Raw genomic sequence first — 27,630 nt, forward strand, 5'->3', positions numbered from 1 at the left:
GAAAGGTATCTGTCACTGGTCCCACCACTGTCCTGCCGCCTGGGGTGGGGTGGAACGGTGCTCCCCTTCCACAGTCTGCCTCACAGGAGAACAGAAGAACAGCTTTTTAAAAGGGGGCGGGGATCACAAAGGAGAATAGAGAATGAAACTTGTTACCCTAGTTTATAAAACCAGTGGTTAGTAGCATATATGCCTGCAATGTAGAAAACTCAGCTCTTCCGCGTTTAGACCCAGAGAGTGAGGGCCAGAGGGAGCCCCAGTGTCTTTCCTCCACGCTCTCCTGAGCCAGTTTTCAGGCTTTCTTCGTATTTAAGACCTTCTGTTTTCCTGGAGACAGTAGAAGTAACTGACCCCTTTTTCGGGGAGGAGGGAGAAGGGCATCTGCCCCGAGGACGTGAGCGAAGGGGAAGCAGCCTGGTGCCCATGGCGTTGTTGTGTCGTGAAGGCTAGGGCAGCACACCGGCTGGCCCACGGTGTGTATGGCTTCAGCGTGCTTAATGATTGTTTGTAAAGCATAAAAAGACTTTCTAGGTATCTTTGTGTCTGTTCTGCCATTTGAGCATCACACCCTTGGGCATTAAAAATGCCACAGATGAAACTCTGATCCTGTTGGGATGCTGAAAAGTAGAAGTGAAGTGAGACAGATTGGTTTTTGCTATCTTGCTGGAGTCATCTGTGGACCAAGAAAAATAAGTTCGTGTCTGTGTGAGAAGTACTGTTACAGATGACAAAATAGAGAAAGCCGTTTTCCGAGTTTTCTGTTGATACTTTTAAATGGTCTTTTTAGAAAGGTTTAACACTGTATTATCGTCCATGTTTTAAAGGTGTGTTCACTAAGAAATAAACCCGCTAATTTTTTCATATTTAAATTCATTTAACCCAAATCATATTGTTTGCTGCTTTCCTAGCTGTTCTTATTGAAAATATTCTTTGTTCCGTTTGCCTATATACAATTTTAATATCAGTTATTTTACTGATGTTTTAAAAATGTAACTTCTGGGCTTCCCTGGTGGCGCAGTGGTTGAGAGTCTGCCTGCTGATGCGGGCGACGCGGGTTCGTGCCCCGGTCCGGGAGGATCCCGCGTGCCGCGGAGCGGCTGGGCCCGTGAGCCATGGCCGCTGGGCCTGCGCGTCCGGAGCCTGCGCTCCGCAACGGGAGAGGCTGCAACAGTGAGGGGCCTGCGTACCGGAAAAAAAAAAAAAATGTAACTTCTTTCTTTTACATCGCTTTTACTTTGTGTTTCTTTTGTTGTGTATTGTAAGTATGACGAGGTAGGTATAACACAGTCTCAGTTTGGAAGGAACACTTTTAGGTTAAAAAGGATTGGATTGACGTAACTCATAACCATCATTGATTAAGATGCTTTATTTATTTATTTATTTATTTTTGGCTGCATTGGGTCTTCATTGCTGCACGCGGGCTTTCTCTAGTTGCGGCGAGCGGAGGCTACTCTTCCTTGCGGTGCACCGGCTTCTCATTGCGGTGGCTTCTCTTGTTGCGGAGCACGGGCTCTAGGCGTGCGGGCTTCAGTAGTTGTGGCGTGCAAGCTCTAGAGCGCAGGCTCAGTAGTTGCGGTACACGAGCTTAGTTGCTCCGCGGCACGTGGGATCTTCCCGGACCGGGGCTCGAACCCATGTACCCTGCGTTGGCAGGCGGATTCTTAACCACTGTGCCACCAGGGAAGCCCGAAGATGCTTCACTTACAACTTGGCGTAATGTTGTAAATGTTTTTCAAAAAAAAATGCTGAAATTGGAATCTCAGAGTATGTTTTTTTGTGGTGATAGTGTTGTTTTGTAGCAGAGAAAGAACTCCACTAAAGCCACAGGTGGATGGGGTGAAGGCCAGTGGTGGTGGACAGACATACCCAGAGGAAAGCTGAAGCCCGTAGCGGACGGCATCAGCCAGGAAAGAAAACCCAAACGGAGATTTGTCTATTTTCCTAATTCTTCTTGGGGAAAAAACCCCAAACTAACAGTGTTTATTTTCATTATTTGTTTTGCCATTTACAACTAAATTTTATTGTTAACTTTTATCTGTTTTCTTTATAAATTGATTTACATTATTTTACTTTTAAAAACAGAAATACTAGAGATGCATTCATTGAATGTGTAAAGAACAGTGTGAAAACAGCCTATTTCAAAGCCAAAAATACCTGAGAATGTTCCTTTTATTAGAATATTTAGCCTTTTCAGGATAGTTGTAGTTTAGAAGCTTAAAATTTGAAATATGTTTTTACTCTGTCCATGTTTTTAAATGAATGTTTTAAGTTCTAAATATTTTTGTTAATTCTTCTGAGTAATAGCTTTGGGTTGCATTGTTCTTTATGTATTGTTTGGATTCGTAGCAATCTTTTTTTTTTACACAACTTTATTCTTTTTTTTTTTTAGTTAATTAATTAATTTATTTTTGGCTGTGTTGGGTCCTCATTGCTGCGTGTGGTCTTTCTTTAGTTGCGATGAGCGGGGGATACTCTTTGTTGCAGTGCGCGGGCTTCTCATTGCGGTGGCTTCTCTTGTTGTGGGGCACGGGCTCTAGGCGCGTGGGCTTCAGTAGTTGGAGCACGCGGGCTCTAGATCACAGGCTCAGATGTGGCTCACGGGCTTAGTTGCTCCGCAGCATGTGGGACCTTCCCAGACTAGGGCTCGAACCCGTGTCCCCTGCATTGGCAGGCGGATTCTGAACCACTGCGCCACCAGGGAAGCCCCCAGGGATTCGTAGCGATCTTGTGGGGAGAATAGATTTGGTGTTAAACGTAGTCTTAAGGTATTGTTAGCGATGAGCCACAGATGAACAAACATCAGCATTTTAAGACCCAGCCCCACATTTCCGTGACCGTAATACGAACAGCTGCTTTGAAAGCAGCCATATAAACTGATAGCGTTCTGTTTTTAAAAAATTACCATTGTCGTTAGTTTGCCTTCGGTTCTGCTTTATGGATGTCAGAAATATCAGAGAGCAGCCTTCTTCCCCTCTGCAGTCTACTTGAGTCAGAGGATTCAGTGGATATGTGAGTTACGCCTATTCACGTGCCTTATATTTAATTAATTATTTATTTTTGGCCGTGCCACACGGCTTGTGGCATCTTAGTTCCCTGACCAGGGGTTGAACCCACGCCCTCAGCAGCAACAGCGTGGAGTCCTCACCACTGGACCGCCAGGGAAGTCCCCACTTGCCTTATATTTTAAATTAGCACATACATTTATAGTGACACAATCTGAAAGTAAAGATAAAAACATCTCAATTCTTATTCAATGTGAAATGCGGCTTGTAAAGCTTAGAGGCTCGGAAGAGGAGCTGGGGGTTGGGTAGGGTTGGTGAGGTAGCTTCTCAGGGAATCACTTCCAGGTAAGTTTTAGGAGCTTCTTGTTATGGAAGAGCCTTCCAAGAGAGAAAGTGAGAAAGGGGCTCTCAAGATGGACGGTGTGGCGTTCGGGTTTTTCTCTTCCAGAATTTACTTTGTGGGGTTATAAACTAATGGTCTAGAAACTTCCAACAGTTTTCTCTCGAGTAATCAAGACCCTTTAAGAGAGCAGTTCTTTACTGCGCTATGACCGCGTGTGCAGGTCTCCTGCCCTTGGCCGCAGGGGAGTCAAGTGCTCGGTGGCCCGGCTCAGGGCTCGGACCGCACTGCGTCCACCGGCTCAGGGTTCGGACCGCACGGCGTCCACCAACCCAGGGTTCGGACCGCACGGCGTCCACCAGCACAGGGCTCGGACCGCACGGCGTCCACCGACCCAGGGTTCGGACCGCACTGCGTCCACCGGCACAGGGCTCGGACCGCACTGCGTCCACCGGCTCAGGGCTCGGACCACATGGCGTCCACCGGCACAGGGCTCGGACCGCACGGCGTCCACCGGCACAGGGCTCGGACCGCACGGCGTCCACCGGCACAGGGCTCGGACCGCACGGCGTCCACCGGCACAGGGCTCGGACCGCACTGCGTCCACCGGCTCAGGGCTCGGACCACATGGCGTCCACCGGCACAGGGCTCGGACCGCACGGCGCCCACCGACCCAGGGTTCGGACCGCACTGCGTTCACCAACCCAGGGTTCGGACCGCACGGCGTCCACCGGCACAGGGCTCGGACCGCACTGCGTCCACCGGCTCAGGGCTCGGACCACATGGCGTCCACCGGCACAGGGCTCGGACCGCACGGCGTCCACCGGCTCAGGGCTCGGACCGCACGGCGCCCACCGGCTCAGGGCTGGGACCGCACGGCGTCCACCGGCTCAGGGCTCGGACCGCACGGCGTCCACCGGCACAGGGCTCGGACCGCACGGCGTCCACTGGCGCAGGGCTCGGACCGCACGGGCGTCCAGCAGCAGCAGCTGCGGCCCCTGCAGAAGCTGAGCAGGGCTTTGCTTGGACACAGCTGCTCCCCAGGAGCCAGCGGCCAAGCATTTTCTATTCAGTAAATGTATTGTAAAGGAAGGAAGGAAAAACCACGTCTTTTTCCTGTTTCTGGTACCTCTCAGTAACTTCTAGGTGGAGAACTCATCCACCTCTCGTGCAAGGAGCCTGGCATTCCAAGTGTCCTGGCAGGTCGGGGCATCTCAGACTTGCCAGGGGGTAAAAACGTGCTTTAAATTCCTCATGGCTTCAGAGTGTAGTTACATTTGGATCTGTATCAGGTCACTTTGTGACGCTCCCAGAATTGCTTTCTATCCCAGTTTTGAGAATTCTTGTTCACAGGTACTGATAATCAAGTGAAATTCTCATCTGTCATCTGTTTTCCTGAACACACTAATCACCCTTCTGCATTCCCTGGTCTTGTCCCCAAACTGAAGCCTAAATGCTCTCATATTACAGAGGTAATAACTGGCAGACATTTCATTTTTAGGCTGTAGAGACCTTAAAAATGTTTGAAAAAAAGGACAGTAGTGTGAAGAGTGCAGCTGCAACCAACCTCTCATTCCTGTATTATTTGGTGAGTTCTGCTTTTCATGACTACGTTGGTACTGTGGTATTTTTAGGTTGCTGCCCAAGGAGGGGCTCTGGAGAAGTGGGGTGGAGAAGGACAGCACGGCTGGGTTGGTCTGGGGGCCGCTTGGGTGGTGCATGTGAGTGCGAGGCCATCTCAGAAGGAGGACAGAGGGAGGACCTGTGGAGCTGATCTCAGATGGGAAATCAGGGTTAGAGATAAAATGCGTGGTTGTCTCTGTAGAGGTTTAAGCTTTGATGATAGATGCCATGGACGGAATGATTGTCTCCCCAAAATTCATCTTTGAAGCCCTAACACCCAACGTGACTGTATTTGGAGGTGGGGACTTAGGGTTAGCTGAGGTCATGAGGAGAGCCCCCATGATGGGATTAGTGCCTTTATTAGAGGAGAAGGGGACCAGAGCCCTGTGCCCTGTGAGGACACAGCAAGGAGGCCATCTGCAGATGTGGACGTGGGCCCTCACCAGATACCAGGCCTGCTGATCCCCTGGTCTTCGACCTCCAGCCTCCGGAACTGTGAGAAGTAGCTGTGAATTGTTGAAGCCCCGTCTCTGGTATGCAGACAGCAGGCGGTGTCTCCAGGGTGTGAGCAGGGCGCAGGGCTGGGGGCTGAGGAGGCCAGAGTGCAGATCCGTGGAGGAGACAGGAAAGGAACTAGCAAAGCATGACGGCTTTCGGGGGGCAGGCATCGTGAGAGCAGAGAGGAGGCACAAGGGAATGAAGGCCCCCGGGGTGGGGGGCGGGGGAAGGCTCAGCCAGTGCAGCCGAACGAGGCTCAGCCCACCCTGCAGGATGGTCCGCTGGAGCAGGGCTGGGCCTTTGTACCTGCAGCCGCCTGTGTTCTCCCCCCTCCCCCTCCCCTCCCCCCTTCCCCCTCCCTTCCCCCCTTCCCCCTCCCTTCCCCCCTCCCCTCCCCTCCCTTCCCCCTTCCCCTCCCCTCCCCCCACCCCAGCCCCTCCCCTCCCCTCCCCTCACCTGAGGTCATCCCCTCACAGCTCTCCAGTCCCGTCAGCAACCCGTCACTGCTCTTCTAAGTTGTGCCTGAAGCTTAATCTAAAAGACAGTGTTACACGGTTTAGTGTTTATGACACCAGCACCCCGCTCTTAGGGAGTCCACACAGATACTTGTATGTGAATGTTCAGAGCAGCGTTATTCATGATAACCAGGAGTGGGTGGAAACAACCCAGGTGCCCATGAACTTGGTGGAGAGGTCTGTGGGACTCAGATGCCCTCTGTGGTCCACAGCCCAGCCCGGCGCAGATCTGGGTCCTCTGCAGGAGGAAGAGCTGGACATGGGTGGGGAGCGAGGGCAAGCTGGGCCGGGGGGCGAGACTGGGAAGGGCCTTCAGAGGGTAAGGTGCCGCCACACGTTCACATCCACGGCCACTGGACAAGGACCACGGGGGGATGGGAGGTGGGAAGCAGTGCCCCTCCCTCAGCCACGCCCACGAGGCACCAGCAGCTACGTTGTGAGAGGTGCGAGGCCCTCGCGGCACAGGTGAATGCCAGCCCAGCCGCGTCCTAATTAGGCACTGGCGGTGGGGACGCAGCGGAGGCGTGGACTGTGGCAATGCGGTACCCACCGGCCATGCAGCCAGGGTGACGGGGCAGGAGGGCAGTGGGGCCTCTAGCTGTGTGGGTGCCATAGGTGTGGGGAGCTCCCACCTGCAATCAGTGATGACAGGAAAGTGGATGCTGGAGATGGAACCGCTGCTGTGGAAGTGGTGGTGGTGTCCAGACCATGACTGCGGAGCAGTCGGTTGTAAGAAACTTCTTGACAAGTAAAACTTTTGTGGAGTGAGTCCAGCGAGACCAAGATATGTAAACTATGTGCTTGTTTATCCTGTCTGTAATCTCGGAAAGTCCCTTTATCATGTCTGTAATCTCAGAAGAGGCAGAAGGGGTACAATGAACTTCAAATAATTTGTATATTTTTGTACTTTAGGAGAATGAATTCTCACAAGCCAGTAGCTATGCAGATTTAGCTGTGAACTCTGACAGATATAACCCGTCAGCTCTTACTAATAAAGGGAATACAGTTTTTGCAAATGGTGACTATGAGAAGGCAGCTGAATTCTATAAAGAGGCTCTAAGAAATGATTCTTCTTGCACTGAAGCACTTTATAATATTGGTAAGTGAAACAGGCAAAATTGCCTTTTTTTTTTTTTTGCTTATAAAGCTCCAATTCATTGAGAGGAAGAGTTCCTTGCAACAAAAAGTTGAAAAGAAGACTCTGGGATTATAGACTATTTTTAATGGAATTAATGACTCAGAATCTGGACGCTTGTGAGATTTGGGTAGATGTAGCCAAAATTCCCTCTAAAAAGACTTCCAGGTTCCTCCCACCGTGGTATGAGAATGTTTCCCGAATTCCTGCTAATACCGGATATTATAATTCAACTTTTGCCAAATTGATAGGTGGGGAAAAAAATCTCATTTTCTTCCTTTTTTTTCTTTTATAAATTTATTTATGTTTGGCTGATTGGGTCTTTGTTGCTGCGCACGGGCTTTCTGTAGTTGCGGTGAGCGGGGGCTACTCTTCTTTGCGGTGTGTGGGCTCTAGGTGCATGGACTTCAGTAGTTGTGGCACAGGGTCTCAGTAGTTGTGGCACGTGGGCTCAGTAGTTGTGGCATGCAGGCTCAGTAGTTGTGGCATGCAGGCTCAGTAGTTGTGGCACATAGGCTTAGTTGCTCTGTGACATGTGGGATCTTCCTGGGCCAGGGCTTGAACCTGTGTCCCCTGCATTGGCAGGTGGGCTCTTAACCACTGCACCACCAGGGAAGTCCCTTCCTTTTTAATTACAAACAATTTCAAACATTAAAAAAAAGAGAGATAAAGCATACCTCTGTACCTACCACCTATATTTAACACATTTTTACATTTTGTTATTTTTACTTCAGATTTTGTCTTTAATAAACTGTTAAAGACCTGAAGGCTCACACCACCCCATCCCTCCCCTGCCTGTCAGAGGTCACCTGACCCCCATCGTGTCCCCCTGTCGTGCCCCCCCCCGGTTGTGCCCCCCCGGTCGTGCCCCCCCGGTCGTGCCCCCCCCGTCGTGTCCCCCAGTCATGACCCCCATCGTGTGCCGCCGTCGTGGCATCCCCCCGTTGTGTCCCCCTCATCTCCCCCACCCCCACCCCATCGTGAGCTCGTGCTGTTGCAGACACATGTTGATGCAGTGCAGGCTCATGTCTTGGCTTCAGTGAAGTTTCCTCTGAAGGTTTCTTCTCCTGCTTCTTTGGTTGGCTTGTTCATGTTATCCTCTCTTTACTGTGACGATCTTTCCTCCTTGTCTGATGAGCCTGGCCTTCTCCTCGTATCTAGGAGTTTGCAGCTGAGGCGGAGTGGGACCTTCGAGGCCTGCCCACTCCCCCCATGCACCGTCTGTCTCATTGTGTCCTGAGGGTGTCCAGGCAGCTGGATCTCTCCTCCCCAGGCTGGGCTGGGTGGGACGGGAGGGGCAGAGGGCATTAGCAACTCTACCTGGCACTGAGGGGTTGGGAGAAGAGGGGTGAGTATGGGGGCCTGGGGGGCACGAGGTCACTCACCAGGCCTCCGTCCATTTGACCTCTTCATATGTTTAAATGCCTCTCTTAGTCCGTCGCTTAAGGGAGCTTTATAATTTCTTCTGTGAAACAGAATTTTTCTATTTTTTATGTAGTCAAATTTGGTTTTTGAAAATTTGTGGCTTCATTTGTTTATTGCTTTATGAAGCCCTTCCCTACCCCAAGATTACAAAATCATTTTCCTTTCATGCTTTTATAGCTTTGTTTTTTCTATTTAGTTTTGAAATAAAAATTGAATTTGTTTGAAAAAGGAATAAATTCAAGAGAGGAATGTGTGGTTTTTTCGTCATGTGTAGTCACTTGTCCCGGCACTGTTTATTACTTGTCCCTTAGTCCTCCTTGAGTTTGTTTATTTTTTTTAATATTTATTTATTTATTCATTCATTCATTCATAAATTCATTCATTCTGGCTGCGCCTGGTCTTAGTTGCAGCATGCATGCAGGATCTAGTTCCCCAACCAGGGATTGAACCCAGCCCCCCATCATTGGGAGCAATTTTTTTTTTTTTTTTTGGCGGTACGCAGGCCTCTCACTGTTGTGGCCTCTCCCGTTGTGGAGCACAGGCTCCGGACGTGCAGGCTCAGCGGCCATGGCTCACAGGCCCAGCCGCTCCGCAGCATGTGGGATCTTCCCGGACCGGGGCACGAACCCGTGTCCCCTGCATCGGCAGGCGGACTCTCAACCACTGTGCCACCAGGGAAGCCCGGGAGCACAGCCTCTTACCCACTGGACCACCAGGGAAGTCCCAGTCCTCCCTGACTTTAACTGAATTCTGTAACCCAGCCCATTTCTGAACTGTTTGTGCTGTTCTTTCAATGTTTGTCATTCCTGCTCCCCTCAACACTTCAAAACATGCACTAAAGCTTTCATGATTTAGTGTCTGCCAAACATTAGTGGAATTTCCTGCCCCTGCCTTGTTCCTTTTTTTTTTAAATTGTGTTTATCTTTATTTTCTCTTTTGGATGAATATTTACCTATATTTAAATATTCATTCTGTTACTTTGAGAAAATTACTGCCAGTACTGGTATTTATAGCTTACGTTTCTTTCTCTTCCTTCTTTGTAAAGGCCTTACCTGCAAGAAGCTAAACCGGCTTGATGAAGCTTTGGACTGTTTCCTGAAACTTCACGCAATCCTAAGAAACAGCGCCCAAGTCCTTTACCAGATAGCAAATATGTATCTTATGTGAAAAACTTAAGGACAGTTATTAATTCACTCAGTTGGTGATTGAGTACCACTTATTAAATAAGCTTAACCAGTGAATTAATTGATGGGGGTATATTTTAAAACCTATCAAATTAATATGTGATGAAAATATGATTTGAGTGATCCTGTTTTAAAGGGTCATTTGCATTATAGGAGGAATTATTTAGAAGTTGCAACTATTATTAATTTTTAGACATAGTAATTGAAGTAATTGGGTATCATGTCGAGTCCACACAAGATGTTCATTGAGCATAATTTAGACCCTTTAGGGAATTCCCTGGCGGTCCAGTGGTTAGGGCTCCTCGCTCTCACTGCCAGGGCCCAGATTTGATCCCGGGTCAGGGAACTTAAGATCCCACAAGCCATGTGGCACAGCCAAAAAATAAATAAATAAATAACGATAATGATGAAAAAATTTTAAGTATTGTCTCCTGTGCTTCTGGTAGGGTAGATAAAAATTTTTTGACAAAAAATGTTAATTTTAGAGCAGATAGCGGCATAGTTATTTCTTTTAGCCTTTTTGTTTTGTCCAGTTCATTTCTCTGAAGGTGCCAGTGTCATGACCTGCTGGTGCCCAGTTCCTGCTCAGTTTGGATCCAGTCAAGCAGTTGTTGTGTTTGAGGCTGTTTGAATACATTTCCTTATTTTTATGTTTTTCTTATGGTATCACATTTGTCGTCATTAAAAGTAGAAGGCTCTTCTTTTTTTTTTAAATAAATTTATTTATTTTATTTATTTATTTTTGGCTGCATTGGGTCTTGGTTGCTGCACACAGGGTTTTTCTAGTTGTGGTGAGCGGGGGCTACTCTTCATTGTGGTGCACGGGCTTCTCATCGTGGTGGCTTCTCTTGTTGCGGAGCGCGGGCTCTAGGCGAGCAGGCTTCAGTAGTTGTGGCACGAGGGCTCAGCAGTTGTGGCTTGTGGGCTCTAGAGCACAGGCTCAGTAGTTGTGGTGCACGGGCTTAGTTGCTCCGTGGCATGTGGGATCTTCCTGGACCAGGGCTGGAACCCATGTCCCCTGCATTGTCAGGCGGATTCTTAACCACTGCACCACCAGGGAGGCCCCAAGGCTCTTCTTTTTCAATGAAACTTTGGATTGGAATATTTTCATGTCATTAAGGCAGCTAATATAAATACTAAGTAATCAATAAGTACTGGTGTGAATAAATTATTTGAGTGCATGCAGAGGACTTACTAGGCATTAAAGCTACAAAAAACTGTCTTGGGCTTATAATGTAATTAGGGAAAACTCACCAGAAAATATATGGAAACCATTCCTTTAAAATGTTGAACATTTAAGAGAGGTAGAATAATTGAAACACAGCACTCAGGCTTTTTTTTTTTTTTTTTTTTTTTGCGGTACACGGGCCTCTCACTGTTGCGGCCTCTCCCGTTGCGGAGCACAGGCTCCGGATGCACAGGCTCAGCGGCCATGGCTCATGGGCCCAGCCGCTCCGCGGCATGTGGGATCTTCCCAGACCGGAACATGAACCCGTGTCCCCTGCATCAGCAGGCGGACTCTCAACCACTGCGCCACCAGGGAAGCCCCAGGCATTTTTATTAAGGACAAATTTTGGACAAAACTTTGAATAAAACAGCACACTATTAATTCTACTAGTGTGGCAGTTGATCTTAGTGGGTAGTAATGAAGTAAAAGGAAAAGCAAGATGTGTGTGTGTGTATGTATATATGTGTGTCCCATATACATATATAGGGGACAGAAGTGTTATTGACCATTTTTCATCCTCATCCCTGACGAAATCCAGAGTAAACAGTATTAAGTAGCACATTAGTATAGACTAAGAAATATTTTTATGAAATGTTGGTTTTAGGTTTGCTTACTGATCAATGAATTTAGAAAAATTGTGTTATCCTTCATTGAAATTGTCTAAGATACGAGTTAATGGAAGATCCCAATCAAGCTATGGAATGGTTAATGCAGCTGATCAGTGTTGTTCCAACTGACTCCAGAGCTTTGTCTAAACTGGGAGGATTATATGACAGTGAGGGGGATAAATCCCAAGCATTCCAATATTACTATGAGGTGGGTGTGCAGTCTTGCCTTCCTTCTGCTTTTTAGCCTTTTATGAATTGTTATAAAAAAGACAGCAGGCCTTTTAATTTTTAAAAATTATAAATGCTTATTAGCTTTTAAATAAATAATTTAAAACAAAACATTTGTGGAATATAAAGTTAGTTTTTGATTATTTTAATAAAAGGTAAAATAAAAGGTACCAATGCATTTTTCTCTTGAAGGGTGATTTAATCCCTTTTGAGTCTATTGCATACTTAATTTGACTCAGATCATATATCAGTACATCAAAAAGATATTTATAGATAATTGAAAAATGTGTCAAACAAATCTTAAGTTTTCCAAATCTTATATAGTTTCAAAACTTGAACAGTACTTGTGACAGCTCATACTTTTTAAGTAAGAAATGTCACACTGTATAAATTAATCCAGCTGGTGGGGAAGATGTTGGGGAGTGAACTGTGCATTGTGACTGACGTTCTTTTGTCACACCTCCCTTTCCAGTCGTATAGGTATTTCCCGTCCAATATTGAAGTCATCGAGTGGCTTGGGGCCTATTACATCGACACCCAGTTTTGTGAAAAAGCCATTCAGTACTTTGAAAGAGCTTCTCTTATACAGTAGGTAACTGTTACGATTTTATGTTTAGTTAAATGTCTACAATCTGATAGACATACTGAGTTCATGAACAGTTATTAGTGAACATTCAGGCATCGTTTCGATTTTCTTGTATTGTGTTTCATTTGACTTGGTCTTTATTATGATAAATATATTTCCTTTTTATGCAAATGTTTTAAAAAATACCTTCAAGGTACTTTTCTGTGTGTATTTTTCTTTTTCATATCTCAGTAAACAAGTATTATTTCTTTATCAATCAGAAAATGACTCTCATTCCAAAGACAAAGTTTCATTTCTGAAAGAGTCCTAATTGAAATGTTTCATTGGTCTCAGTTTGTAATTGATGTACATTATATATTAAAAATCAGGACTTCCCTGGTGGCGCGGTGGTTAAGAATCCGCCTACCAATGCAGGGGACACGGGTTTGAGCCCTGGTCCGGGAAGATCCCACATGCCACGGAGCAGCTAAGCCCGTGTGCCACAACTACTGAGCCTGCACTCTAGAGCCCACGAGCCACAATTAATGAAGCCCACGTGCCACAACTACTGAAGCCCACGTGCCTAGAGCCCACAAGAAAGCCACCGCAATGAGAAGCCCATGAACCGCAACGAAGAGTAGCCCCCGCTCGCAGCAACTAGAGAAAGCCTGCGTGCAGCAACAAAGACCCAACGCAGCCAAAATTAAATAAATTTATTTTTTGAAAAAAAGAAAGAAAGCAGGAGTAGCAATATTAACTTCAGACAGAACAGAAATCAAACTTATAAAAAAAATCAGATTCTTAAAAATGTCTTTAAATTCATATCAGAATGTTTTATACATTATTCAAAAATAATTGGGATATGTCATGTTGTGTTTTGTGTTTGGCCAAATTGAATTTTAACATTAGATATGGGGAAAGGGGAGCCGGGAGGGACAAGGTATCGGTAAGGGATTACGAGGTACAAACTGCTATGTATAAAATAAATAAGATACAAGGATGTATTGTGCAGCACAGGGAATATAGCCAATATTTTATAATAACTATAAATGGAGTATAATCTATAAAAATTTTGAATCACTGTGTTGTACACTTGAAACTAATATTGTAAATCAACTATACCTCAATTTGAAAAAAAATAAAAGAGAAGTGAGGAGAGCATTAAATTATTCCCTAGTCTTTTATTCCTTCAAATTTTGTTTTTCTCAGAAATTTTTAGTAGTAGTCTTTAGAAATTCTGGTCATGTTTATTTTAGAAAAGAAATTCACTTCTATTTTAAGGGAAAAAAAAGAATGAATAGATTTCTTTTTTACTTTCTTTTTAGTTGAAGTCTAATTGTTCAAACACAAGGTCAAAAATTGCCTCTTGGATACTAAATTTGCAAGCCTAAACCTAGGTTTCTAAGCCTTAGGTACTAAGTATAAGATATGGCAAAGGTAATAAAAATGGTTAAAATAGAATGCTGTGGTCTTTACGCAAACTGGCGAGGCAGTTCTTCTAAGAATGTCTAAACAAAGGTGTGAGTTAATTGAAGGGCTCTAAATTTAAATTTCCTAATATCAGTATGACAGATAATAATGAAGGAAATTGTATATATGCTGTTGTTAATAATAAAGACGACCTAATCAAATGTCAAAAAGTAATTGAAAGCTAGTACCGATATGTAGCTTAGCTTTATAAAACTGTTTGGCCATCACAGATTACTTTTGTTTCATCTCTGATTTCACATAATTTCTTTTACAGGCCTACACAAGTGAAGTGGCAGCTGATGGTAGCTAGCTGTTTTAGAAGAAGTGGTAAATGCTTTAATTTTATTCACTTTAATATATGTTGCTTGTTTCTATCTTTTAGGTAATTATGCATATAAATGTGTTCCTATTGTAGATTTATTTATTAAGATTAACTTTTGATAAGTACACATATCAAACATTATATGAAAGACACAGTGTTTACTACGTACAGTTAAAAGTTACGTTTACTAACCCGCATCCCCTGCATTGGAAGCGGGGAGTCTTAACCACTGGGCCGCCAGGGAAGTCCCATCTAGTCACCTCATTCTAAACATCCTGTGTGCTCTGCCCAATGTGTGAGCCTCTCTCACACCTGAAAAGCTGAGGAGAGCCCAGAACTGGGGCCGCAGGACTTGATTTTGTACAGCAGATGTCACTAGTCATCCTGGTTGTGTTTTCAGTGTCAGTCTTTATCTCGTCCTGTGCTGCTGGCCTGTTCTGCAGTGTCAGTGTGTTAATGGTTTGGGACTAGCCATGAAGTGAATGATACTGTTAAAATGTCAGGATTAAGCAGGAGATAAATGTTAACACTGTGGTTAAAATGTTTAGTTAAAATAACATGCTAATGTAGTTAAGTGTGAAAAATGCAGTCCCTCTTATAGAGCAACCAGATGTCCAGGAGAGCTCCCTCACCCAGGGAAGCGCGAGCCGTGACCACCGGCAGCAGTCCCCGCCGTTTCTTAGGGCCCTCTGTCCACCTCCGAGAGCCCCTCAGGTGGCAGCGGGACACAGGTGCGGTGTGACCTCAGGTCATTTTGCGGGTTGGTCTCTAATGTTACCGTGTTTCCTGTTGGCGGAAAGACCTCTCTGTATACACATTTCATTTACGTCAGGGCGAGTCCGAGTTGCCTGCGCGCGTGTAGTGCCTGTCCTGTGACGTGTGTGTGTGTGGAGGGGGGGCCTGGGGAAGAGCAGCCACCTTAGCCGGCCCGGCCGCGCTCTGGGTGCTCCGCTCTCCGTCTTGTTCAGCCTCCACCCTGACGCCGAGGCCGGCGGGCCACCCCCTTGTGCAGGAGGCCCAGACGTAAGGGCATAACTCTTTCCTGAGATTTTAGCAAAGGTCTTTGATCCAAAATTCGTTTTTTCCTATTCTTTGCTGCCATGTGAAGCTAAATTATTTTATTACAAAACAAAATGCTTTCTGTAAACTTTTTAATGTTTGAATATAAAAACTGCAAAACAAGTTATTTTTCATCTTTTCCAAGTGAATAACATTGAAATTAATGTTTTTACTTCATTTTAAGAAGTAGAACTAAGTTTCAACCATTTACTTCCGCTCTGCGCCTTTTTCATATTTATTTTGTGTGTACATTTTCTTCCAGAAGTTATATTGAGGGACCTCCCTGGCGGTCCGGGTATTAGGACTCCACACTTCCACCGCATGGGGCACAGGTTTGATCCCTGGTTGGGAACTAAGATCCCACATGCTGCACAGCCAAAACAAACAAAAAGCAGAAGTTATATTGGGAATGGCTGTTTATGCCTGTGGCAAACATGGAAGTCATCCTTCTAAACCAATGAAATGGTGCCAGAATATTGAATTTAAATTAGTATTTTGCTGAACCTGTTCATTTCTATAATCTGCTAGTATGTTTGTTTTTCCTCCTTCACTTATAGGTAACTACCAAAAAGCATTAGATACTTACAAAGATATTCACAGAAAATTTCCAGAAAATGTTGAATGTAAGTGAGACTACATTTTGTAACTTTGAAAGTATAGGTTCTCACATTTTATGTCCTAATATATAATAATTACCTTTGCTACAGTAATTGCATACATAGATACCAACCTATAATTTGTGGTACATGTTTAAATATGTGGTTATAGGATCAGAAAATTTGACTATGCAAGTACACATTTTTATAGAATTTAATTCTTGATGGATTTAAATATACCACTGAATTCTCTTCAGTAGTAAACAGATCTATATTTCAAAGCTTTATGAAATTTTAAGAATAAATTTTGGTTTATTATTTTTTAAAGTTCATAAACTGGTATTTTATAGAAAAGGCATTTTATTTATTTAAAAAAATTCTTTTTTATAAATTTATTTATTTTATCTTTGGCTGCATTGGGTCTTCATTGCTGCAGGTGGGCTTTCTGTAGTTGCGGCGAGCGGGGGCTACTCTTCGTTGTGGTGCGCGGGATTCTCATTGCAGTGGCTTCTCGTTGCGGAGCACAGCCTCTAGGCGCGCAGGCTTCAGTAGTTGTGGCACATGGGTTCAGTAGTTGTGGCTCGCAGGCTCTACAGTGAAGGCTCAGTAGTTGTGGCGCTCGGGCTTCGTTGCTCCGCGGCATGTGGGATCTTCCCGGGCCAGGGATCGAACCCATCTCCCCTACATTGGCAGGCGGATTCTTAACCACTGTGCCAGCAGGGAAGCCCTAGAAAAGGCATTTTAAACCATCCATTTAATTATAACTTTTTGAGACTGAAAAAATACCTTTAGAGTTTATGATAATAGAACGTTAATAGTCTTGCTGATACTGGTAGCAAATTAATTTTAAAACATTATGTTATATGTAACTTATTTCCCTTTTATAAAGTTGGCTTTGTATAAAATATTCATTTCTTCCAATCTTATTGCACAGTGGATTTGATGCAACCTGAAGTAACAGTGTTACAGTAACAGCAACAAGATCAGGATCCGGAAAAGTACAAAATAACCATATTCATAGGTCTCATATTCTCACTAAACTATATATGGCCCCAGTAGCTTTGTGACTAAAGGAAAAAGGGAAGATACAGTGGGTTTTATAATCTTTACTATTTATAAGGAAACAAAAAGTAATTCCTTGGGAAGAAGAAAATCCTTTCAACTCTTACTTCAGTTGTGTTGAGACACAGAGGAGAGTAGATAAAAGGTCACTGGAAGACGTCATAGCTCCTAGCTTTACTAACATCCCTCCAACAAATAAAATAATGTGTTTGAAAAGACCGTTTTGAATGTTGTCCTTCAATGACCATGCACACAAAACACATTTCAGTAAAAACAGATCTTTTCTGGGCCACGTTTTCAGTGGCGCAGCCTGATCCAGGGGTTAGATGTGCTGCATGTTCCTTCAGTAATATTTTTCTCAATTTGACTTTTGTGAAAGCAGAGAGCTCAGAATTATGGCCTTTGGTAAGAGCCTAGGGGCGAGGAGTTTTGTAATGCTGGTCACATGTGGGTCCATTAGCTCACAGCAGTTTCCGATTGCCAGTCAGAAAACAGGATACATGGGAATTACTTGTAAAACTTGTAAAAATTACAAATCTATAGCCCAGTCTACAGAGATTCTCATTCAGGTTTGCAGTGGACCCAGATATCTGATTTTTCCTATTTTTTTTCTTATCTATTTATTTTCCTCTTTCTCTTTTAACAGCTTTTAATGTGATTCTTAACTTCAGTCACATTGGGGAACTGATACTTTAAAGATTAAATGAGAGCAGTAATAGCTTTTGGGGAATGGAAACCCAACAGTCTGCTGGGCAGAGCTTCTCAGCTTCGGCAGCACTGACATTTGGGATCGGATAATCCTGTGCTGTGGGGCCATCCTGTGGATTCTAGAATGTTCTAGCAACATCCCTGCCCTCCACCCACTGGGTGCCAGGAGCACACCTCTTGTTATGACATTGTCAGGTGTCCCCTGGGGATGCAGCTGCTGCCGGTTGAGGACCACTGCAGTAGCTGCAGCACCTCCGCTCCGGACAGCAAAGAGAGCATCTCCAAGCAAGGCCACTTTTCTTTCTTTAGAGAGAGTTTAAGATTCACTGTAAAACTTGAATGATTGGGACTTCCCTGGTGGTGCAGTGGTTAAGAATCCACCTGCCAGTGCAGGGGACACGGGTTCGAGCCCTGGTCCGGGAAGATCCCACATGCTGCAGAGCAACTAAGCCTGTGTGCCACAACTACTGAGCCTGTGCTCTAGAGCCCATGAGCCACAACTACTAAACCTGTGCTCTAGGGTCCGCGAGTCACAACTACTGAGCCCGCGCGCCTAGAGCCCGTGCTCCGCAACAAGAGAAGCCACCGCAATGAGAAGCCTGTGCACCACAATGAAGAGTAGCCCCTGCTTGCTGCAACTAGAGAAAGCCTGCGTGCAGCAACGAAGACCCAACGCAGACAAAAATAAATAAATAATTTATTTTTTTGAAAAAGTGTTTAAAAAAAAAAGTTGAGTGATTATCTGTGCCGTGGGGAATGTCCAAGGTACTTTGGCCTGTTTAATTTTCAAAACAGGTGTAATCAGTAGTCTGCCTTATGGTAGCATAGGAAAAACACTTGCACTCATGTAAGGTCTCACTTTGAGCAGAGTACTTTTCTGATGAACCCAAAGGGTGATTTTGTTTTAAAATACATTCTTCTGTTATCAAAAATTGACCTGTAGTCGAGTATTATTTGTAGAAAATATAAATTACCTTCTTACTGTGCATTATCAGGGTAAATGTATACATAGGCAATTTACGCAGTAGTAATGTGTGACATTTTAGATTATTTTAGTACCATTACTTTTGTAATACATTAATGGTCATGAATTAGTCACAAACTTACAACTCTTATGGGGTGACTGCAGTGCTGGTACACAGCACTGTTCCCGCCCTGTGGGTGTGGCAGAAAACAAGACAGACCAAAATCCTGGCCTCATGGAGCTTGGATTCTAGTGGGAAGAAAAAGACAATAAACAAGTATATAGTATGTCAGGAGTCGTAAGTGGTATAAAGGAGAAGCAGGTGAGGAGATAAAGGCTCAGGTTATAGATGCTGTGGTCTCTCCTGAAGGGCGGGTGGCAGAGTCCCTCTAAACCGTCTTCCCAGGAGGTCAGTTCTCAGAGGGCCAGGAGTACAAAGTGCAGTGATTTTTCAAGAGAAACAAACCCTGTTTGTGAGCAGCATTCCTACCCGGGTCCCAGAAGACTGAGCTTACTGATTTATTGTTCTTTGAACACCATGGATAAATACTTTTCTAAAAATATTTTTCATAATTTAGGTCTACGTTTCTTGGTTCGTCTCTGCACAGATATTGGATTAAAAGAAGTTCAAGAATATGCAACAAAACTCAAGAGATTGGAAAAAATGAAAGAAATCAGGGAACAGGTATGTCACGTGAGCCGAAAACTGCTGTCAGTTTTGAAAATGTCAGCCTTCTGTAGCTCAGCTGAGTGATGTCTGGGCTTCTGTCAGTAAAATTAAGTTGCAGTTATTTTTCTGCTGTGGCATGAAAGGAAAAATAACTAAAACTCTAGTTTTAGGATAAAATTCAGTCAAAATCTAGTTCCTAATCAGAGAAAGTGCAATAGATTCAGTGTAGTCTTTAGTGGAAATCTACTAATAGACTAACAATTGTAATTTCTCCAGTACAAAATAGCTGCAGGTTAAGTTGTAGACGTAACTTCAGCTGGAGAGTCTCGTGGCCTGTGGAAACCAGGAGACAGTCACTTGCCTACAACAGCAGTTCATTGGGCTGCTGTGTTCCATCGTAGGGCACGGCTCTGAGGATGGCTGATACAGAGGCTTCAGGTGTATTTCTGTGTTCCCTGCAGTGTTTTACTTCTGTGAGAGAATAATCCCTCCTGTGTTTGAGCCTAGAATATTTAAAACTTTAACATGATTTCTGAGTATCCGCCTTTCATAGAAAGAAAATTCTTTAAGCTTAAGCTTTTCTAAAAATTTAATTACCTTGGGTAATTAAATCTAAATTTCGTATTTGCTTTCAACATGTCGTTATCTTGTTTTTGCTTTGAGGATGTGACCTGATTGTTTTATTCTCTTTTTTAAATTGTCAGTTGCAAAAGCATTATGAGCATGGCCTTAAAAATCCTATAAAACATCAGGCTGGTATTAAAATGCCACTGCTAGGGTATGTAGTTACAATCTGCTGTGAAGACCAGCCGAATACCACGTACCAATTGCTAATTTAATTAGATAACCTGTGTGCAAGTTTTGTAAAATTAAACTAGTACAAATTGGAAGATCAAATTATCATAACTATCATCATAATTACTATTACATTTGTTTCATTGAGAAGAATCAAAAAGAAGTATCTATTTCAAACCATGAAATTCTTTGGAGCTCAAAACTAGTTCTGTGAAGTTACTTAGTGTAGAACCGTGGGTGCATCTGGAAGTCTTCAGACTTCGTAAGTTTAAGCATCAGTGGTTTGTCACTTATGAATGGTGACTGAACGGTGCACATGAGCTCAGGCAAGTTCTGGATCCCGCATGGGGCCCATGTGCTGACCCCGCAGCCGAGTGGGAGTGGGCCTCCCGGCCGGACGCCCCCCACCCCAGTGAGGAGCTGGGAGCCTTCTAGCTCCTGCTTCTGGGGGCCGCACTCAGGCTTTAGGAAACATGGATTCCGAGGACTCCTGGGAAGTGAAATTGAGGGGTCAGGTCGAGACCTGTGCCCACCACGCACCCTCCTCAGAGCCCCCCGCCAGCCCCTGCCCTCCTTGAATCTAGACAGCCTGGGCCGCTACAGGCGCTCCTCTCCTTCTGACGTGGCGGCCCATCACCCTGCGGTTCCCCCCCCCCCCCCCCGCACTGCACCCCCGTCCTGATTGTTCTCGTTTGCTCGTGGGGGCTTGTGATTTTACTGTTGTAAATGAGTATCGAATGTCACTGCAGTGGCTTTTCCTTTCTAATTACTACTCAGCCTGTTGATTCCTCTCCATCACAGTATTTGTGTATTCAGTGAACATAGTCAGCTTTTGTCTGTGTCTCTCATAGACCTGACCTTTTATCCTTATGTTGTACTCGCCATGGCGTAATTAAGGACACTTAGTAAGCTCAGACGAGTTACAGTTGATGCATTTAAATTACGCAGTGCTTACCTTACCTGCTTACCCAAGTGAGTGCTGTGTCGCTGTGCTCGAGCAGTGTCTCTCTTCCTAATGCCTTATCACTGCCGCACTGCACCTGCATCACTTAGATACACGCTCTCGTCCCAGCCGTTCTTCGTCTTCCTTTCCGCCGCAGTCCTTATCCACAGAGCACTTTCTTTGTCTCCTTGAGATCAGTTCCTCCATTGTTCTTCAGGACTGCTTACTGAATCTGACATAAAGAGAGGCATTTTCGTGGTGATTTCTCACTTACATTCTACGTATGAACACAAAATCGAGGGGGAATTAGTGGAAAAGGGCAGTCCTAGGAAAGAGAGCAGAGGCTTACAGAGAAGGAGTCCTGTGGGTATGAGAGCAGCCTTCTCGGGAGATCGCTGCGTGCCCCCGTGCGCTTGTCTAGATTGTGAGCCGTGGGGCAGGGGCCCTGTTTCCTGGCTGCGTGGTGCATGAGACGCTATTCGTTATGAAACAAAATGTCACAAATCAACGCCTGAAGTAAGGATGCTATCCTTTTCTAAATTTGAACTTAAAACTTCTTGTTACTCTTCCTGTGTGTCTCCTGTTTAGAATCTGTCTCAATGCAAAAACTTAACGTTTTTCCTTCATAATTAGGATTTCTTCATAAAATCATTGCCGAGGCCTGTGTAATACCTGTTGTACAGATATATCTTGATTTCTTTGAATATTTCCACACGGTTACGTATCTTTTTTCCAGTTGGTGACTTTGTACAGTCTGTCTAGCTTTCAGGTGTTCCTTGCTAAAGCACTGTGGGCCTCTGTGAGCGTCTGTAGCCGAGCTCGTCCATATTGTTAGCTGGAGACGTTTGGGAACCAGCCACAGGGTTGAGACCAGGGATGTCCTGGATAACCACGCCACACCTTTACCTGAGCTGCTAGAAGGAATGCAGAGCTGAGCCCCAGTCTTTATCCCGTCCTTTCCCCTGCAAGTGCTGACAGTGGCAGAAGTTTGGCAGCAGAAAAGAAAAGGAGTGAAGAGGCTGGGTGGCCTTTCCTGATCTCCCTCCTCTGCTTGCAGTTTCCCCTCCTCCCACCTGATGACATCTGCTCAGCTGGACATCAGCGACCAGCAGCGGCAACACCCAGTGCGTGATGAGCGCGGGCTGCTCTAGCCCTTTGCATGTACTGGCCAGTTTAATCGTCACAGGAGTCCTATGCTATGATGTTGGATGTGCTTTTATTATTACTGTTCTTTAAGATGAGAAACTTGAGGCCCGTGGTTGCAAAGCAACTTTCTCCAGGTCACACAGCTGTTGGGGGGTAGGCCTCGGATTCACATCCAGGAAGGCCAGCTTCTGAGTCCAGGCTCCTGGCTGCCATGCCCTGCTCCCTTACAGATAGTAGAGAAAAAGGATGATGAAAGTAATTACTTTCAGTTGGTGTATAGTCCTTACTTTTCTGCATCTGGGAGGTTGGTAGCTCACTCCATGAGCTAAACTGGAATGTACCTCTGTGAGCTCACTCTAATTTGATCAGAGCTAGGGCCTCAGAACCGTGCTCTCCAAGTGTGGCCTGTGGACCCTCAGAGCCTCAGAATCGCCTGGGCTTCTTACAGAGTCTTGGGCCTCACCCCAGACTACCCCAACCCCAGAATTAAAGTCTCTGGGTATGGAGTCCAAGAATCTATGTGGTTTTTAAACAAGTTCTCAAACTAATTTTTTATTCACAGACATTCCAGAAGCACTGGTGTAGTGTTATACTTCCGAAGGGTTACTTTCAAACGATCAAACAGCAGCTCAGGATACAGAATCTGCTTTAAGGGGAAAAGTAAACACAAAATAAATCAGGCCGTGGATTTTTAAAAACTGTTTTAAAACGGAAAGGGATTTGTGTAGACCTAAGAAGGAAAGATAAACAGATTCAGGGTTATGTGGATGGGGGTGATGGACCTCCCTAGGCCCCCAGCTCCAGTCTTAAAGCATGAAAGCTAGAAACTCATTTCTCTGGGCTGACTTTTCAGAGAAGTGCGTCCTCTTCTGGAACACTTATGGAGAAGGCGGCTGTTCTCCCCTTTGTGCTGGGGGCCTGTGTTCCTGGGCGGGGAGGGAGCTTTGTGCCCTGTTCGCAGAGCCGTGGCAAACAGTCCCGGGCGTTGGGTGGAGCCGCCCCCCAGCACTGTTGGGTTTTAAGAGACAGTTCGCATTTGTTAGCTGCAAGGAACTCTTCAAACTTTATTGCACGAATGGAAGAGAGCAAAATGGGAAGACAGAAGTTGAAGGCTGAGTATTTTAAATATGCCAAGGAAGAGAAAAATACCAGCCCACACCAAAGAGGATTAAGGGACAAAAGTAAACGATTAGGAGGGAAAAAGAAGATGGGGAAAGAGATAGTTTACAAAACACAAAGTTTTTTTTTTTCTTTTTTTTCCGGGACGTGGGCCTCTCACTGCTGCGGCCTCCCACTGCGGAGCACAGGCTGCAGATGCACAGGCTCAGCAGCCATGGCTCACGGGCCCAGCCGCTCCGCGGCATGTGGGATCTTCCTGGACCAGGGCACGAACCCGTGTCCCCTGCATCGGCAGGCAGACTCTCAACCACTGCGTCACCAGGGAAGCCCCCAAAACACAAAGGTTTAATTGCTCATTCACAAATGAAGTACATTAATAATTTGTTCCTTTTTAAAAATCGAATTTCTAAATTTTCACAATATTCAAAAGGAGAATTCCTCTCCCAGTATTTGCCATTTTCCCCCCAAAGAAATCAAATAATTTCAAGAAATTCTTTGTTTTGGCCAACTTAAAATAACATGTGACATTCAAAACTAATGTAAAATATAGTTGGTACTTATCCTCAAATTTCCAGTTATTACCAGAAGCTAGTTAAGCAGAAACCCTTTTGGTCTCAAAAGTGTTCTTAAAAGTTCTTAAAAGGAAAAAGATTTTGTATGAAGATCTCATAAAGACACAGCTTTAAATTAACTGTGAAGGAAAAATGCAAAATTTTTAAAGTTTACGTATGTAATGAAAGCTGCGAGAATGTTTCGCCCATTTTATATGTTACTGCATTTATAAAGTTCAACAGAAACACAGGATAATTCATATAGCATTCATCCTTGGTATCAAGTGTGTGGTGATTTGGGCCGTGACGTTTTCCAGGGTGAGACTCCGCAACGCTCTGATTAAAGGCCGTGGAGTCCTCGCCTGCTGGCATCACCCTGTGCTGGGTCCTTGGTTCACCTGTTCAGGAGACACTTGACATGGACGAGCTGCTCCAGCTGCTCGTCACCTGGCAGGAGAACGAGACAAACACAGGTCGCTTGCTGCCCAGCAGAGACACGCAGCATGTGCACTGGATGGGGTTCGGCCCACGACCAGGGGTCCGAGTGGTCCCCGTGGGAGGTGTGGCTGGACCTCAGGGCCTGGCGTGGAGACGGGAAGGTGTGAGAGAGGTCCGAGGGCAGGAAGATGCGGCCACGTTCGTGAGTTCTTTGGAGTTGAAGCTGCAAAGAAGCATCTTAAATTCTGTTTTCTCTTGAATTTGAAGTCAGAGCCAATCTTCTTAAGGATCCTTAACTAGGTAACAACTGCTCCTTGTTCTAAGGCAGAAATCTAATTCTTACGGAATAAAAGCCCAGGATGGTAGACGGAACCCTGGGCTTTCCTCCCCAACCCCAGTCCGTTCCAGACCTGGTTCTCTTCAGTAAGATGAGGACAGTGTTCTCGGCTGGCCTTCACAACCGTCCACGGTGAACTTAGGTTTGTCCCAATCTGTCACCGACATTGCTAGAAAACGACCGCATACTTGGATGTCAGAAACGTCAAATCGCTGCGAGAGTTTGCAGCCCTCACCCTTGGGTCCTGTGACCACTGTCCTCCGGGGGCAGGTGACAGTGTGACAATGTGGGGCTGCGCGGGTCCTGGAGACTCTGCCTGTCCCCTGCAGGAGAGCAGTGTCGTGTGTTCACGGCGGGGAGAAAACACTTTCCCAACACTTACCTGTTTAATTTTCCATCATTTTATTTATCTACTTTGCTATCTATTTATCTACTTTGCTCCTCTTCTCTTTGTACCTTCTTATCTCATTGTTACCCCCAAAGTGGGTATGGCATCTTTTTTTTCATATTATTGAAGAAACAAATGTTATTCTAAAAATTCAGGTAGATTACTTTTGTAAGTAACGTTTTAATTCAAATAAAAATGTGTTAAGGAAAAAGTGAAAATCGTTCAGCCACGACTTTGAGATCACTGTTAGCATTTTGACATTTCATAATCCCAGGCATTTTTACAAATATATGCAAACATATATCAATACGTTTTTTTTTTTTTTTTTTTTTTTTTTGCTGTACGCGGGCCTTTCACTGCCGCGGCCCCTCCTGTTGTGGAGCACAGGCTCCGACGCGCAGGCCCAGCAGCATGGCTCACGGGCCCAGCCGCCCCGTGGCACACAGAATCCTCCTGGACTGGGGCACGAACCCGCGCCCCCCGCATCGGCAGGTGGACCCCCAACCACTGCGCCACCAGGGAAGCCCTATCAATACGTTTTTTAAATGGGGCTTTTTTTTTAAAACAAAAGTGGATTTTTATAAAAATACTGTCTTGTAACCTGAGTTTTCCCCTCACTGAGGAAGATAACATGGCAGCTTCCCATGTCAGCAAAGGCAGGCCTCTGTCGTTTTTTGCCCCTTTCTGTGGCTGTTTGACGTGTCAGTGTTGCTGTGATGAGAATCTTCTGTCAGTCCCGCTTCCGTACCTCACACCCCTGGAAGTGAGTCCGGATTCCTGGGAACTTTATGAGGTGTTGAAACTCTGAGAAGGCGGCAGTGTCTCCTGCTGAGAACAAAACGTGACGCTCTAGTGCGCCTGTGTCCCTGGGCCTGTGGTCTACCCCCTGGCATTCGCTGTGGGGCTGGGGCCCGTTTGCACCGGCCCCTCCCAATAAGTTGTTATTGTTGTGCCTACTTTATTTTCAGAGTTTCATGTTCTCTTTCTCCAGAAGGTTCCCCCAAACTGGACCTCATCTTAACCCCCTCCAGTCACGCGGCCGACGCGTCCCTCCCCGAGACCCTCATGGCCATGGTGTGAATGTAGCGGACACTTTGACCTTTCCAACCTGCCTGACAGAGCCCCGCTCTGTCATCCCCTCCCTGTCCCTTTAGTTCCCGGGGCTCTGGGGGGTGGCGGGACCTGACCCTCTGAGGGCTCCCCTTCCTTCCGTCCCCTGAAGGCCCCGCAACCCAGCCTCTGAGTGTGGATGGTCTGAGAGAAGACTTGGCCGAGTCTCCACAGGTCACATTGCTTTAAACTTAGAACCTTATCGAGCCTGTGTGCCGGTAAACGTTCTGGTCTCACTTGGGACATTGCCGTCTCTGTAACCTCCACACGGACTCGCTGCTCCAGCTGCTGTGGCGATGGTGACACAAGAATGATCACGGTGGGGTTTATTGATTTCCAGTGGCAAATGGGTGGAAGAGGACGAGAACCCTGACCTCCCCCCACAGACGAGTGTGGAGTCATGGGGGCCTCGGGGAGTGAGGGGGGCTGGCCGGGGGAGCCGGTGGAGCTGGGGGACAAGCCCACGAGGAGGAGGCCGCACCGGGGAGGGGGCGTGCGGTCCCGGGCCCAGGAGGATGGAGTCTGAGCCCACGGCGGGCGCCAGTCCACTCGGGTCCATGGGGCTTGGCTGAGTCAGCCGGCTCTGGGTTCTCCTGGGAGCAAAGCAGGCCATGTCCCCACGTGCCCCACCTGGGGGTCTTGATGCAGATGGGCTTGCCGTGGCAGGGGGCTTCCAGGCTGGAAAACAGCGAGGGCTTGAGGGGGTGAATTAGGCAAAGGCGCGTGAAAGCCAAAGCATGGGAAAGTTCTAGACAGGCGCAAAGACAGTGTGACGGGGGCACAGTCATCGACGCACGTGCTCACTTTCCTAGGTTGTCCTGTGCTAAGCTTACAGTTTCTTAGATCTTTTCCCACGTTTGATTTGGAAAAAAGTTTCAAGTTATGTGGACATTTGTCTTTATGAGTTTAATTATTTTATTGTCTACGTCTTACAGACATGCTGGCAATTACTAATCTGAAATAAAATCTGATTAGAGATATTAAAATATTTATTTTGTTGCATCATTTTTAGGTTTTCTTTTGTTTGTGAAGTCAGAGGGAGAGATGGAGTTCTGGGGAGGTTTCTTTTTAATAGAAAAAACTCAAGCATGTTTACATATATTTGAAGGTCCTAAGTTTTAGGAGAGTGTTTCATTTTACAAAAATGAGCCTTTTGTTTTGTTTTGTTTTTTGCGCTACGCGGGCCTCTCACTGTTGTGGACTCTCCCATTGTGGAGCACAGGCTCCCGGGCGCGCAGTCTCAGTGGCCATGGCTCACGGGCCCAGCCGCTCTGCGGCATGTGTGATCTTCCCGGACCGGGGCACGAACCCGTGTCCCCTGCATCGGCAGGCGGACTCTCAGCCACTGCGCCAGCAGGGAAGCCCAGTCTTTTAGTTTTTTGAATTTTATTTTATTTTTTATACAGCAGGTTCTTATTAGTCATCTATGTATAATATGTATAATATTAGTGTGTAAATGTCAATCCCAATCCAACTCATCCCACCACCATCCCACCCCCCTGCCACTTTCCCCTCCTTGGTGTCCATACGTTTGTTTCTCTACATCTATGTCTCTACAGAAATGAGTCTTGAATCATTGAAAAAGATTGGTTTTTTTCTTC

The 27,630-nt window shown here is 45.7% G+C and overlaps 1 protein-coding gene across 1 annotated transcript in view; it reads left to right on the top strand.

The window, feature by feature from the left end:
- Positions 1 to 27,630, top strand: part of IFT88 (intraflagellar transport 88) — a 76,456-nt gene that overhangs the window by 42,912 nt on the left and 5,914 nt on the right. The window contains exons 16-23 of the mRNA XM_082859729.1: positions 4,844 to 4,930; positions 6,891 to 7,077; positions 9,584 to 9,692; positions 11,616 to 11,766; positions 12,259 to 12,374; positions 14,096 to 14,148; positions 15,760 to 15,825; positions 19,111 to 19,217. Coding sequence (XP_082715855.1) covers positions 4,844 to 4,930; positions 6,891 to 7,077; positions 9,584 to 9,692; positions 11,616 to 11,766; positions 12,259 to 12,374; positions 14,096 to 14,148; positions 15,760 to 15,825; positions 19,111 to 19,217 — 876 coding nt within the window. The remainder of the gene's footprint in view (positions 1 to 4,843; positions 4,931 to 6,890; positions 7,078 to 9,583; positions 9,693 to 11,615; positions 11,767 to 12,258; positions 12,375 to 14,095; positions 14,149 to 15,759; positions 15,826 to 19,110; positions 19,218 to 27,630) is intronic.

This window comes from Leucopleurus acutus, assembly GCF_964270905.1.
Source record: "Leucopleurus acutus genome assembly, chromosome: 18".
Taxonomy (NCBI): Eukaryota; Metazoa; Chordata; class Mammalia; order Artiodactyla; family Delphinidae; genus Leucopleurus; species Leucopleurus acutus.